General features: G+C 34.4%; 1 protein-coding gene across 1 annotated transcript; it reads left to right on the top strand.

Moving 5' to 3' along the window:
- The first annotated feature begins 1,358 nt into the window (after positions 1–1,358).
- Positions 1,359–15,401, top strand: LOC127882458 (uncharacterized). Its single transcript, XM_052431097.1, has 12 exons — positions 1,359–1,524; positions 1,799–1,912; positions 3,830–3,880; positions 5,228–5,263; positions 6,373–6,851; positions 8,094–8,329; positions 9,689–9,743; positions 11,592–11,705; positions 12,221–12,317; positions 13,323–13,357; positions 14,020–14,119; positions 14,978–15,401. The coding sequence occupies exons 1-12, from the start codon at positions 1,455–1,457 to the stop codon at positions 15,040–15,042; spliced, it is 1,452 nt and encodes a 483-aa protein (XP_052287057.1). The 5' UTR covers positions 1,359–1,454; the 3' UTR covers positions 15,043–15,401.
- The last annotated feature ends 277 nt before the right edge of the window (positions 15,402–15,678 follow it).

The following is a 15,678-nucleotide window of genomic DNA, read 5'->3' as shown; positions in this document are numbered from 1 at the left end:
TCAACTTTCACGGAGAGTTATTTTAAGCTATAAACATTCAGTGTTAAACATAGATAATTGAAGTAAAAGTGTGTTTACGAGCAGACCGTTTTGAAGTCAACTTTACAAGAAAGAACAGTGGCAGGATTCTTGGTCAAAAATGGTAAATTACAAACATGGTTTGATTTATATGTTAGTGGGTCTGTGTATTATCAGATTCATATGCATATTCTACTTATTATGTTTGTAAAAACACCAGACCAACCGAATGTCACTGTTCACACAAGTATTTAAAAGGTTAACAATTTTTGTACTTAAAACCAGCTCACTACAATATTATACACTTCTTTGAGAATAATATTGTCAGTTTGAAGTAAACGAAACAAATATTTAATTATCTTAACATATCTGACAATATACAATGGGTAACGTGCCGATTCGCCATATACAGCAGCATTTGAAGTTCTGATATTTACATTAAGTATCCTTTTACAAAACTTTAGGTGAACCCTTTCAATAACTTTAGATTTACCGTAGCCCCAAATCTCTGCCGCATAACATAAGGTAGATTCAACAAAAGAGTCAAACAATTGACAAAGTAGTTTTGGCTTCAATTTATATTTGTTACACTTAATCAATAAAACATTCAAAGCTTTAAGAGCTTTACCCACTAGTTGTTCTTGGTTCAGTGCAAAATTACCAGTATAATTGAAAACTGTTCCTAAATAATTATAATCATTTAACACTTCCAGTGGGGAGCCATTATATACAAAATTCTCTGATTGCAACAGTCCGCCTCTTTTTCTAAAAACCATAACTTTCGTTTTGTCTTCATTAACATCTAGACTCCATTTAGTACAATAACTATGTAATAAAATTAAACTTCTGTTAATCTCTTCAGGCGAGTTACCAAGAATTACCATATCATCGGCAAATAGCAACAATATCAAGATAATATCATTCAATTCTAAACCACAATTTGTATCTTGTTGTAGAAATAACTCGAAATCATCTATTAACAGGGAAAATAAAATTGGCGAGATTACCTCCCTTGACGTAAGCCAACAGCCTACAAAATATATAACCATAATTTATATGATTTTTATCCAAAATGGCTGGAAAAACCCCTGCCCAAATAATGCTTTTGTCGATTAAATTCTTCCCAATTTGGAAGATTTTTGCGACTCGAAAAATCCCATTTTGCTAGGTACTTTCCCAAAAAGGCCTGGGCGCAGACAGTGCTGAAAACCCCCTGGTATCAAGCATTTTGTAAGAATTATGTTCCCCTTTTATACTTTTTTTTGGACTTCAAACATACCTAAAAATAGAAGACCTGCATACATTGTACACACTGGATTCTGAGCGCAGATATACAACATCTCTTGTTTAAATTTCAGATTCTGCTTTGTTGCCAGACACTCGTGTCCCTAAATTTGGAGAATTTTGATGACGAGGGATCTGAGGTGACACGATCTATGTCACCTTTGCCAAAGAAAGATGGGGTGGCATCTAGAACTAAATTCGTTGCACGTTGGAATTCACTTGGTAAGTTATTTAATTGCTGTAACAAATAATGCTATTCACCCTGAAACAGGGGTTTTCTTTTTTACTGTTCAGTGACCTGTTTGACTGTGGATATGCTTTTCTAAATTTATTTTGTCCATCCAATAAATTGAATTGCGTGTTGCTGTTACGGGTATTTAGGTATTGAGCAGTAGGTGGAGTATGATTCAGTGTTTCAATCAGTTTTCTCTGAAAAACTAAATGATGAATCCTGGTATAGGAGGTTATTCTCATACTTCTGTATAATATATTTAAGTGTGTTCTCCACCACCACAAAGTCCATCTGACTCTGAGGTTTCCAGTGAGTCCGAGAGCGCTTGCACTACTGATAGTCATGCAGAATCTACAACAGATTCAACTGATGACTCTGGTGAGTTATTCTGTTTCTCTAATATTTATGAGAAATTTGAGATTTTAAGCTCACCTGAGAACAAATTCCAAGGTGACTTTTTGTGATGGCCTTTTGTCTGTGTGCGTTTTAATATTTAGCCTGTTAACACTATAGAGACAGCAGGGCTTTTTTTCCTGACTTTGTGAAGCGGCCCTGGCCCCCTTACTTTGTGAAAAAATGAGTCGCGAACTTTTCAAAATTGTGAAAACATGAGTTGCAATCTTTTCAAAATTGTGACAAATTGAGTCGCGAACTTTTCAAAATAGTGAAAAATTGAGTCGCGAACTTCTTAAAATTGTGAAAAACCGAGTCGTGAAATTATTAAAATTGTGAAAAACGGCCCATTTTGTAAAAATTCACGGCCATGTTAGGTTTGTGAATTGTCCTTTTCAAAATTGTGAAATGTCCTTCCACGGCCACTCATAAATAAGGAAAAAAAGCCCTGGACAGGCACTTAAAGCGCCAGGGCGCCCCTGTGCTTTAATCAATAATTTATTCGATTTGCTCACCAATTTGTGTTGCTGTGGTTTTTCTGAATTTCGGCCCCTGTTATATAAGTTAATATAAGGTGAAAAGCCCTGTTAAGTATATACTTATTTAAAGTTTTTAGTCTGTCTCCATGGTATTTAAGTTCCTGTACCATTTATTTTTATATTGAATTTGTCAGAGATCCTCTTTAGGTGCATATAAACATATGATGTGCAATTCATATACTCTGGTATTGAATATAAAAAATAGTGACAGTTAAATCATCTCTAAGGTCAAGGTGACACTTAGACTTTCAAGCTCATATTTCCGATACTTGGGTTTTGCCCCTTGCTTTATTTTATGAAATTTGACGTAGAAAGTAGGGATTGTAAAACAGAAAATCTTTGTTAAAAGTGCTTTGACCCCCTTTTTATGCCCTCTACAAACGGTGTATAATTTTTGAACTGTCGGTCTGGCTGTCTGTCCGTCAGTCACACTTTTGGTGTCCTCTCTCTAATTCAAGTTGTTCTCATCCAATCTTCACCAAACTTAGTCAAAAGTTGTATCTAGATAATGTCTAGGCCAAGTTTAAACATGGGCCGTGCCGGTCAAAAAACTAGGTCACTTAGTGCTTTTTAAACATTCAGCATGGTGTCCGCTCTCTCATTCAAGAAGTTTAAATCCGATCTTTGCCAAACTTGGCCACATGTTTATCTAGATAATGTTTAGACCATGTTCGAATATGGGCCATGCAGGCCCAAAAACTACATCACAGGGTCAAAACTAGGTAAGGAAGTCACTTAGTGCGTTTTAAACATTCAGCAGGGTGTCCGCTCTCTATTTCAAGTAGTTTTCATCCGATCTTCAGTTAACTTGGTTACAAGTTTTATCTAGATGATCTCTAGGCAAAGTTCAAACATGGTCCATGCCCGGCTGAAAACTAGGTCATGCGTTTTAAACATTCAGCATGGTGTCCGCTCTCTAATGCAAGTACTTTTCATTGTTTCTTCACCAAACTTGGTCACAAGTTTTATCTAGATGATCTCTAGACCAAGTTCCAACATGGGCCGTGCCTGGCCAAAAACTTGGTCACGGGGTCACTAAGTGTGTCGATGTATGTCTCAAAAACATTAACACAATTATGCTTTTATTTAGTGACAAAGTTACAGTTGGGGGCATCCGTGTCGTGTGGACACATTTCTTGTTTTCTATTCCTTTGTTAAAAAGATTGTCATTCTGTTGGAAATTTGGATTTTAACAGGTATCTTTTAATTTTAGGGTGAAAATGTCAAATATGAGAAGCAGAAAACTTGATGTGTTAAATCATAAACGTGAATTAATAGTTGGCTATTAGTTTTATATTCTCAAAATGTGCTGTTAGTGTCTGGAGAATTTTCCAGTTTTTTTAGTTGCCATTTTTTCTTACAGGTTTTGATGGTGTTGCTGAGTGTAAGAAAACATCATGCATCGGTCTTTCAGGTATACTGCAATTGACATCCAGGAAAAAAGACATTGAAAGTTAAATTATTGTACTGTGATGGTTATCAAATTATTTAAGCTTATGTACCTATCAAAATCCACCCTATTTTGTTGGCCCAGAGCTGTGTCCCAGTTACTTTTAAATAAAATGTCAATTTATTTGCATTTATTTATGTTTGGCAGGGGTGTCAATTATTTGAATTTACTTTTAGTACCTTGTTTTTATACGCCCGTATAAAATACGGGACGTATTATGTGAAACCCCTTGGCGGCGGGCGGGCGGGCGGCGGGCGGCGGGCGGAAGGCATCACTTTGTCCGGACTCTAATTCAAATTGTATTCATCCGATCTTCACCAAACTTGGTCAGCAGTTGCATCTAGTTGATATCTAGGCCAAGTTCGAATATGGGTCATGCCGGGTCAAAAACTAGGTCATAGGGTCAATAAGTGCATTTTCAAAGGGGCCACTTTGTCCGGACTCTAATTCAAATTGTATTCATCCGATCTTCACCAAACTTGGTCAGATGTTACATCTAAATGATATCTAGGTCAAGTTCAAATATGGGTCATGCCGGGTCAATAACTAGGTCTCGAGGTCACTTAACGCATTTCAAGCATTGAGCATGGTGTCCAAAACCTGTTGTCCGGACTCTAATTCAAATTGTATTCATCCGATCTTCACCAAACTTGGTCAGCAGTTGCATCTAGTTGATATCTAGGCCAAGTTCGAATATGGGTCATGCCGGGTCAAAAACTAGGTCATAGGGTCAATAAGTGCATTTTCAAAGGGGCCACTTTGTCCGGACTCTATTTCAAATTGTATTCATCCGATCTTCACCAAACTTGGTCAGATGTTACATCTAAATGATATCTAGGTCAAGTTCAAATATGGGTCATGCCGGGTCAATAACTAGGTCTCGAGGTCACTTAACGCATTTCAAGCATTGAGCATGGTGTCCAAAACCTGTTGTCCGGACTCTAATTCAAATTGTATTCATCCGATCTTCACCAAACTTGGTCAGCAGTTGCATCTAGTTGATATCTAGGCCAAGTTCGAATATGTGTCATGCCGGGTCAAAAACTAGGTCATAGGGTCAATAAGTGCATTTTCAAAGGGGCCACTTTGTCCAGACTCTATTTCAAATTGTATTCATCCGATCTTTACCAAACTTGGTCAGATGTTACATCTAAATGATATCTAGGTCAAGTTCAAATATGGGTCATGCCGGGTCAATAACTAGGTCTCGAGGTCACTTAACGCATTTCAAGCATTGAGCATGGTGTCCAAAACCTTTGAACGGGCGTATTTTGTGACAGTTTGGCACTCTTGTTATAATATTTTTTTCAGGTGTGCATGACAAGATTATGAAGGACCATTTTATAGGTAAGATATAAAAATGTGCACAAATTAATTCTCTTCATATTTTTTTCTCTTCTTTTTAGTATTCAATTAAGGTTATCCTATACATTATGTGTATTTCATTAGCTTGACAAGCAGGCTTGCTTACTGACCCAGGTGTTGGCCTTCGCCATGGTAACAGGTTTCCTGTTGAAGTAAATGTTTATAGGAATGACTTAAGCAATTCTTGTGTAACCCTTAAATGCTATTATTAGTCCCCTATCGATGAAACCGGATAGGGACTTACGGTTTGCGCTCTGTCCCTCAGTCTGTCACACTTTTCTGGAGCCTGCAATAACTTTAAAAGTTTGTCATATTTTTTCATGAAACTTGAGTCATAGACAGATGGCAATATGGAGATTATGCACCTCATTTCATTTTATTCCTATGTCAAGAATTCTGGTTGCTATGGCAACAAATAGACTAGAAATATTGCTGAAAATGGTGGATCCTGGGTAGGGGACTTTTATTGCTTGGCAAAAGTCTTGTTTGAGTTGTATCTTGAAAAAAGCGTGAGTGATTGTTTTACCTTGTCTATATCCAATTTCTGTATTGGCACACAACATGAATGAAATTTTTCCATTATATAAAATTTCTCATTTATAGTAATTCTTTATAATTTTTGTTGAATGTCTAATATGGCTATCATAAAAGAAAGTCAATTAAAGTAATTTACTCCCTGTTTGGTTGTTTAACTTCTGAAAATGCAACAATTGGCGTATAAAATCTTCAATATCCAACCAGAGCTCCAGATAATTAAAAAATTATAAATTAAAAAATAATTCATGTGTATTTAGGAATTTGTCATGAATTATAATATGAATGCAAATACACATGTTATCTGGACTTCTGTATCCAACACTTTCACAAATTAAGTGAACTATCTTCTTTTTATTCAAATTTACAATAGCTCTGCCAATTTTATAAATGAAATACATGGAAAAAACGTTGCGCTCACATTAATGTCACCTTTAAACATCTGCATTTGAAAAAGGGAAACATAAGTGTTGTGGTATGTGTAATAATAAATTTATTTACCAGTTTTGATTATTTATCATTATAATTATTTAATTTCTTTAAAAAATATTTTTCAGGAAAAATTGATGTCCATGTGAAAAACCTGATCCCGCCGCATCCTTCAAGAGCAGTAAGTGTAATCAACCATGATCATGTCAGCTTTTTGACGGATTCCTTTGTATCGAACCCCATTGGGCAGATTGTAACGCTTGTTAGAATGGTGGGCCCAGAAGATGACAACAGCCATTTAGATCGTGAAGGTGGAAGCAAGGTTGAAGTCCTGGGTGGCAACCACACGCGGGAGGCGCTGCTGACCCTGCATGCTCGTGGGACCCTGGACAGGGAGACAGTGCAGGTAAACCTGTACAGGGAACTGCCCCAGACAACAGCCCTGTCCATAGGATTCCAGCACAATGCGGTGCTTCAAGAGGGTCGAAAGCAACTAACATTCCTGGACAAAGTGCGGCTCATGCGACATTGCCGTCCGTCGGACCATATGACGAAGAGGCAGATTAATGAGTGGAAGGATGGTCTGGTCGTTGTATTCAGGAGCAAGGTATTATACTGTATAAAATGATATTTTTAATTAGAAATAATAAATCATCAGAAATAGTATTAGGAGGAAAACCCATATTGCCATCTGCCAGTCATAAAAATATATCTTGTCTTCTGAAATTCAAATGTTTGCTCACATTGGGTTTTATTTAATAAAAATAATCATGGGAAATCATTTTTCCAAATATGGGGAAGTTAAACCAAAGCCTAGAGAACAAGACATCATCTGTTTAGTTCACTTTCCTTTTAACCATAGTCTATGACAGGGGTTTTTCTAGTGTTTTTTTTTTGGAAAAGGAGTCTGGTCGAATTGTTTGTTTTTAGCTTGACTATATATATATATATAGTGGAGCTATCCTGCTAACCCCGGCGTGGGTGTTACCGTGAGTGTTGGAATCTTAAAGTTTGCGTTCCACCTCAAATATTTTCTATGTCCTTTTTTTGTGTTTGTGTTTGAACAAAATTTAACATTGGCCATAACTTTTGCAATATTGAAGATAGCAACTTGATATTTGGCATGCATGTGTATCTCATGGAGCTGCACATTTTGAGTGGTGAAAGGTCAAGGTCATCCTACAAGGTCAAAGGTCAAATTTATGGGTCAAAATCACTCAAAAGGGGACATAGTGTTTCACAAACACATCCCCTGTTTTTACCTTAAATAGGGAAAAATAAATCCTTTTTGATCCTGGTGAAATGGGGCCTTATTTTGGCCTCAAAAACAAGAGATATTACTTTAAGACAAGATTTGGGGCAGTAAGCATGATAACAATTTTAGTCATAGAATAAATTGCGGGAAGTGATGAATTATATTAATGAATATGCTCAATATCGGTAATAAATAGCTAGGCATTATGCAAATTCTTCTAACTTGTGTCCAAATAAAGTTTACATGGGAAATAATATACCTTTTGACCAGGCGAATAGGTTCTAAAATCACTTTTATTGAACTTAACTTTTCCTTGGAAAATATAAAAATATGTAAGGAGTGGAGCTTTGTAGAAGATTTGTGGACATTTTCAAAGTGTCATTAAGGCCTATCATTATCGGCAATGGTGTTCTGTGAAAGAAAGTAAAATACACATGTTCTGTGTAGGTGCTGAATTATTTTGGAAATCTTATTTTACTTTGCCTGATCAGCTTCCCAGAGGCGTAAGAATTGTGATGTTCTTGTCTGTATTTATGTTGCAGATTAATTTTGTATTGGTGTATTGGGTTAAAAATATAAATGTTTATTTTGCAGCGCGGGAAGACCTCAGCCGAGGATAGAAGGCGCCTGTCAGCTGGCTACCAACAACATTTGAACCTAGCCCAGCTTCCTGAAGATGTCTGGTCCATGTTTGTGCAGGCCAGTGACAAAAATGAAAATCTGTCAGAGAAGTTTTTCCGACCGCTCATGAGAATAAACAGCATGGAACTCATACGAAAATGTCTGACAACTCTACTCCATACTGGACAGAAGGAGTTCAGAAAACACGTGTAAGTATTCAGGCCTATTTCGCCTTACGCATCAGGTCTGAATATGGGCCCTATTCCCAATCAAAATGTTTTTTGTTTTTTTTTCAAAATTAAAAAAAAAATCCCAATTCAGACTTGCAACAAATTGTAACTAGAAGTTGCATTTTTTTTGTTCCTGCTTATATCCAAAAATTATGCATTACTGGAATGTTACTTCTTTTTAGCCTTGCTTTTATCAACCTTGAAAAAGCTGATAACAGGACACTGTTCCCATTAGTAAAGTGTATATAGTAGTCACAAACAGAAATGTTAATATATTTTTTTTGGTGAGAATTTTTTGGGGGTTACAATAAGTCATTTTTTATCAATATATATATATATATATATATATATATATATATATATATATATATATATATATATATATATATATATATATATATATCAAGCATATTTGAAATCTCAGTAACACCATTTTTATGAGCCATTTTCACAATTAATTTGTGTTCCCAAAATAGGAAATTTCATGACTTCCAGAATTGCAGTGTGGCATTTCTCCAAAATGTTTAAAAAAAGGACTGATATTTTGAATTCATAAACTCCCAGCATTTCACAATACTTTAAGATTGTAAATTAATGAAGAACTGCAGTTCATACTTAAACGTGTTTCATTATAAATTACAATTCAAACATCTCAATTTAAAGAAGCTGCTTCATCTGCATGTTTGTCGCTTATGCATGAACTTACTATAATTGTAGGACACTAATTTCTTGGTATTATTGGTTAGCATGATACATGTTAAAAGGATGATTGAAATCTCATTTTGTCTTTTATGTACTAGAATTGGTTTGATGATTATCTGAACTCTTGAAAAGTTGGGTGAAACAAAATTTAAATTATTTGTTTCTTACATCTTGATAGGAGACTGTCACATTTTTATGACACGGTAGGGTGGCATATAGCAGTTGAACTGTCAGTCTGTCTGTCTGTCTGTCTGTCTGTGATTCCGTCTGAAAACTTTAACATTGGTCATAACTTTTGCAATATTGAAGATAGCAACTTAATATTTGGCATGCATGTGTATCTCATGGAGCTGCACATTTTGAGTGGTGAAAGGTCAAGGTCATCATTCAAGGTCAAAAACAAAATCCAAGGGAAATAACAAGCTTTAAAGGGATATAATTTCTATTTATCATTTGACAGTACAGATCATTTTCACAAGGGAAGTTATAATTTTAAAGGGATATAATAAAAAAAATATAATTCAATGCGGCGCAGTAGGGGGCATTGTGTGTCTGAAAAACACATCTCTGGTTCTACCTAGCAAGTGCTTCTATTCTGCTAAGCCTTATCGAAATAATTATATTTTTTTATTTCAGAAAGAGCTACATTGATGAGGGTTATGTTAAAAGTAACAAAAATGTTGTCAGCGAAGTAAGTATTTAGTCCTGCACATAAAATATTACCAGTATTCAATTTTATGTATCAGTCATTGATTATCTGAAATCCTATTGTCAAAAATACATGTTTATTATATGTACACTGTACTGTATTCCTATTGTTTTTATAACATAATTTATTAAACATTCTTAAAAATGAACGGATGATAGTATTTCCGTTCAGATGATAGCATATCCATTCGCTGTATGTGCTTATTGATGTACAACCTGAGTTAAATTTAAGTAAGTACTTTGGGAATGTAATCCGGTACCAGTCCGAATTCGGAAACTAATCAATGTTTTGAATCACAGAATTTTATAACACAAAGCAGATCCAAAGCGAAATGAAAGATAAGGGAGTGCCTAGAAAGAACCATTAAACACTGTTCTTTGGATTATTTGTGTTAAGTTCGTCTGTCAAATATGTAATTAAATACAAAATATTTTTGAAGGATTTAACCCTACTCATGTTGGCATGAGCGTAAGCGTTGGCGTCACACCTATGTTAAAGTTTGCGTACCACCTCAAATATTTTCAATGTCCATTGAACATATTGCTTTTATATTGAGCATACTTCTTTACCGACATGACCCCCAATTTATAAACAAGAGTAGACAACTGTTTCAAGCATTTTGTAAGAATGATGGCCCTTTTTCCACATAGAATATGAATTTAAAGGGGCCTTTTCACAGATTTCGTCATTTTTTAACTTATTCATTAAATGCTTTATATCGATAAATGTAAACATTGGATCGTAAAAGCTCCAGTACAAAATCAAGAATAAAATTTAAAAAAGAAATAGAACATTGCCCGGACCAGGTTTCAAACCAGTGACCCCTGAAGTCCTGCCAGAGTCCTGAAGTAAAAATGCTTTAGCAAACTGAGCTATTCCGCCGAGTACACATACATATCGTATTTTATACCTTATATAAGCAATCTTCGTAGTTTCACAAAATTTAACGACAAAAACAGAACTCTCCAAATTATTCAATCGTTTCGCGTTGCAACGCTTTATAATTTTGAAGTTTTAAAATCGTCAAAAGATGCATATAACGGCTATATTAGACCATGGTAAATGTTCAGTATTACTGTTTCCTCACAAATATCAAATGTCCCTTGACATATTGCTTTTATATTTTGCAAACATTTAACCCGAATTATGGGCCTTCTTCAACTTAGAAATCTATGTTCAAATTAGTGTACCACCCCAAGTATTTACATAGTCCATTGACATATTGTTTTTAGTAGTGACAAGGTGTGGTTTTGTGATCACATGTGTCTGTTGTCTGTGTCAGTCATTCGTCTGTCAACAATTGACTTAAATGACATCCCCTCCAAAGCCACTGGTCCAATTTTTTAATAACTTTATACAAATGATCCTTGGGTGTGAACTACGTGACAGTGAGCTCTTGTGATGGCCCTTTGTCCGTTGATGTCTGTCTGCCCGTCCGTTAACTTTTGACCTAAACAATATATGCTCCTAAACTCCTGGGCCCGATTTTCACACAAATATTCCTTGGATTACCTTTTACCAAATTTGTTTAATAGATTGTTGAAAATATACCTGAACTCAGAATCGTCTATAATGTTCAACTTCTTTAAAACATAAGCAATCAATATGTTTCAATTATGGTCCAATTCCAGTTAGAATATGACTATATTACCTTGGCCTTATTGAATATGATTAGTTATTTCCCCATAATGACTTCCTGTCTTCTGACAGCTCTTGTTTAATTATCTTTTTCCCTGAAATTGGGATTTATTTGTTTACAGAGATTGTTTTTATAATCTTAACAGTACATGTAACAAATCATTAAAAGTATGTAAATCATTTCTGGTATAGGACCTTCAGGTGCTTGTTGAAGTGGACAACAACACTAAGGAAGTGAGCAGCGAAGATGAAATCGCACAGAGTGATGACAATGAGCAGTACAAAGAAAAGTACTTCACTCTTAAGGTACAGGACTCTTGGCATCTAATATTTGATATCCATTCTCAAAAGCCTACCTTCAGGAGCACTTTGTGCTGGATGCACTTAAGGCAGAGGTTATGGCTCTTGTGTTGTGTTAATCTTAATATGTCACCATTATTTCATGATTATATTTCTAGAGCACATTTTGGGTACTCAACACTCTTTTTGTAATTTAGTAATGATAATTGAAACATATATGTATGACATTTCAATATTGTTCAATTGTTTTATTGAGCTTGAACAAAAAATTTCTTTAAAATTGTGTATTTTCTCAAAGTATTCGGCATGGAGAGTATATACATGTACTGATATTTTGTCCCAGCTGTCGGTAAAATGAACTAGCAGGTAAAACGAACTAGCACCGTAGCTTAATTCTGTTAATGAAGGCATCATCACAACATAAAGTTTTGTAAATTTTGCCCATTCTAGTGCATAACATAATGTTTTAAATTTGAAAAATCATACTTGAAGTATTTTATTTATGCATAATGTATATTCAGGAGGACCATGAAAAGATTCTGTTGGAGCATGCTCAGCTGCTGACTAAGTACCAGCAGGTGCAAAAGCAACTTGATGAGATAAAGGCTGGTAAGGAAGGTTAGTATGTAATCATCTGCTTATATCTGTCCAGTGCTTTTTGTCTAATATGTTAGCTGTAATAGTATATAATCTGCCACAAATTAACCTTGAACAGTGCATTATTAAAAACATTTTTATGACCCGCCTTTCGAAGAATGGTAAAGAGGCATTAAGATTCACCCCTGTGTGTTGGTCCGTGTTGAAAACTATTGGTGATATTGACTTGAAATTGTATAGGCTGAAAGATATCATTGAGGAAGAGCAGTGCCAGAGAACCATAATTATTAATTGCATTTTTTTAGTTACGTGTATTTCTCTTTGTACATTTTATACTTTTTTTCATGAGCATTACTTAAAAGCTATAAAGTGATATTGATTTATTTAATATGCTGATATATATTCGTAATGAGAAATGCAGTCCACAAAAAACAAATCTACCTTACACACTATTTATTTTCATGCTTGATTTTTTTTCTGGAGTGTACCTTTAAAAGCATGACCCATTTCTGTGACCAGTGCCAATCAGCGGAGCGTCCGTGTCCTATGGACACATTTCTAGTATGCCTATAAATATAAAGGATACATCAGACAATTATCAGTATAAATCTTTTAATGGCCCCGGATCGAATGATAGGGGGTATATTGTTTTTTGCCTGTCTGTCTGTCATTGTATGTGTCTGTCATTGTATGTGTGTGCCTCTCCAAAACTTTAACCTTGGTCAAAACTTTTGCAATATTAAAGATAACAACATGATATTTGGCATGCATGTGTATCTCATAGAGCTGCATGTTTTGAGTGCTGAAAGGTCAAGGTCATCCTTTAAGGTCAAATATATGGCTTCAAAGCAGTGAGGTAGTGGGCAAAGTGTTTCACAAACACAGCCCTTTTTATTATAACCAGTTTTATAATAAGGTAAGCATTTAAAATTTGCATTTGACCTTTGTGACAAAGGCTGGTTACTCTATTCAGATTGCAATTAAAGTGAGTCTTAATTAAAAAAATAAAGTGATTACTTTTTTCAGAAAACAGAGGCCTCAAACGACCAAATGACTCCAATGTAAGTATGCAGTAATACTGTATTAAAAGGTTTGACTTGACAATACTTTAATTTAAAAAGTAGTAACAGCTGCGCAAAAGATGATTGGGAGTCTTAACTTGCCAGTCATAATCTAACAAAACTGCTTGACATTTTGTCGTGATTTTGAGTATTATTTATAACAATGTTGCAACATATATAGGCCAAATGAAAAATAAATGTAAATTATTTATTCATGTTTATTTTATGTCATCTTAATGTTTGGATGTTCTGTATGTATTTCAGTTTAAAAAAGTAGGTTACTTTTATTGTGTTATGATAACCATAAGGTCAAGGTGGTGTATTGGATGTGGTCGCTTAGCTATCGGGTGTTTGTGGGTTTGATCCCTACATGGAGAGCATTCTCATCTCCTCCATAGACACCCAGTTCCAGTTCTTACCAGGAAATGGACTTGGGGAGTGTCAATATAAGCACAATGCTTTCAATGCAACCAATCTAAAAAACAATGTTGAATAAATGTCCTAATGTTTTCCTTTTTTCTTGGAAGAAATGTGTGTTTAATATTATTATTATTATTATTATGTAGATAATCAGGAGTGCATTAACAAAGGTTAGTTATAAAATATATTTTGCAGGGAAAAAATAGTTTCAATAAAACTAAAAATAGTTTATTATTTTGCAGTGTGACATAAGCAAAGGTGATGATGTACAGGCAAAATGGGTTGATGAGGATGGAAATGAAACCTGGTTATCAGCTACAGTGACAAAAGTGTTAAAACATGGTTAGTTTCTTTAATGTACCATTTATTTTTCCCCACGCATAGATTCTTGGAGATTGTTATGGCATTGTCCTTTAATGTTTCAATAAATCGGTTCCCTATTTTGTCAATGGTTCCTTCATTGACTTAAAGTATATGGTATATCTGTTATATAGTTTCGTGAAGTAAATGTGTATAATCATAACACTTTCATGGTTCTTCAAAAAGTTTCCCTAGAATGACTGATCAGTTTGTAGTTGTAATCATTTGATTTAAATTTAGAATTTTTTCAGTTTGATGTGTATAATCAGGCCTCTCCAGGGGTTTACCTAAGGCTGATAGAATGAGAATTTGGAAGGGGCTTAAGCCGGTCCATTAAAAAAAAAAAATTACTTTTATGTGTTTTTTTGTTTACATTGGTTTCGTTCTATTAATTGTTTATACTATGTTATTTTCATGTATGATGCTTGAATATCATAATTTAAATGTAAGCATTTAATTTATGCATGTATTTTAGAATTTTAATGTAAACATTTTAAAGTTTTTATTACAAATTAATAAATAAAACAAGTCTACATATTTATACCGTATTTCATCTATTACACATGATCATTGGAAATTGTATCTTGCTCAGGACATTTGTGATTTAGAATTAGGAAAATAGTAGACATGGTTGAATATGATAGGGATTTATATTTGCCTCAGTGAAAGAAGGAAAAGCCCTGATTATGAGCATACTGCTGTCCATAGATATTTAAAATGATCAATGATATTTGTCAGAATGATTTTGCATCAGATTACTTAGATTTGTCATGCAGTATTTGGACAGGTACAAAACAAAGGCAATGATACATGTTCGATAACATTTGCAGTATTTTTCAGATGTGCAAGTACAGTTCCACTGTGATCAGACATTTTGTAGAGTGCCAAGAGATTGTATTAAATAAAGGCATGAACTACATTGATGCTTGGTCAGCCTCTACTAAAGCCAGATAGTTTGTTTCGACCCATATTACAGACATAGTTGTAACCTGCTGTTGAAATAAAGAAATTACAATTTTGCAGATACTTTCTGATCGGTTGTTGTGAACATAGGTATTAGAGTGCTGGGAATTAATGTTATAGATATTATTTATGATATATTATATATTTAATATATATGTGCTGTGCCCCTGTTGATAACTAGTTATTGCCTCGAGTGCTTTAAAAAGAAATGGTATCAACCAATGTGCTAATCTGGTTTTATGATATGTAATTTAACAGTGTTTATTTTAAAAAGGGAATGTCCAATCATTCCCAAAATACGTACGGGAAAATATACTTTTTCATGGCCATTTTGATGTGATTTATTGACATATTTTGGTTGTAAATTAAACAAAAGTAAAACAAAGTCGTTATTCTGATGATTCAGGTATTTTTTTTCAAAGTCAAGCTGATAAGCCAACATAACAGAAAATAATAACAAATTATAAAATCAAATTGATAAGCTGGCGTATCAACTTAAAAACAATCACAATTAAATTCAAAATCAATTTGATAAGCCGGCAAAACAGAAAATATTAAAAATAAATTGAAAAATCAAT

Source organism: Dreissena polymorpha, chromosome 5 (genome assembly GCF_020536995.1).
Source record: "Dreissena polymorpha isolate Duluth1 chromosome 5, UMN_Dpol_1.0, whole genome shotgun sequence".
Lineage (NCBI taxonomy): Eukaryota > Metazoa > Mollusca > Bivalvia > Myida > Dreissenidae > Dreissena > Dreissena polymorpha.
This window is presented reverse-complemented; position numbering and strand designations above follow the sequence as displayed.

Excerpts from the sequence above, each read along its gene's own strand:
- LOC127882458 (XM_052431097.1), top strand. The coding sequence starts at position 1,455 with ATGTCACCTTTGCCAAAGAAAGATGGGGTGGCATCTAGAACTAAATTC. Across the intron at positions 1,525-1,798 it reads TGCACGTTGGAATTCACTTG|TGTGTTCTCCACCACCACAA; the intron begins GTAAGTTATTTA and ends AATATATTTAAG. Across the intron at positions 13,358-14,019 it reads AACGACCAAATGACTCCAAT|TGTGACATAAGCAAAGGTGA; the intron begins GTAAGTATGCAG and ends ATTATTTTGCAG.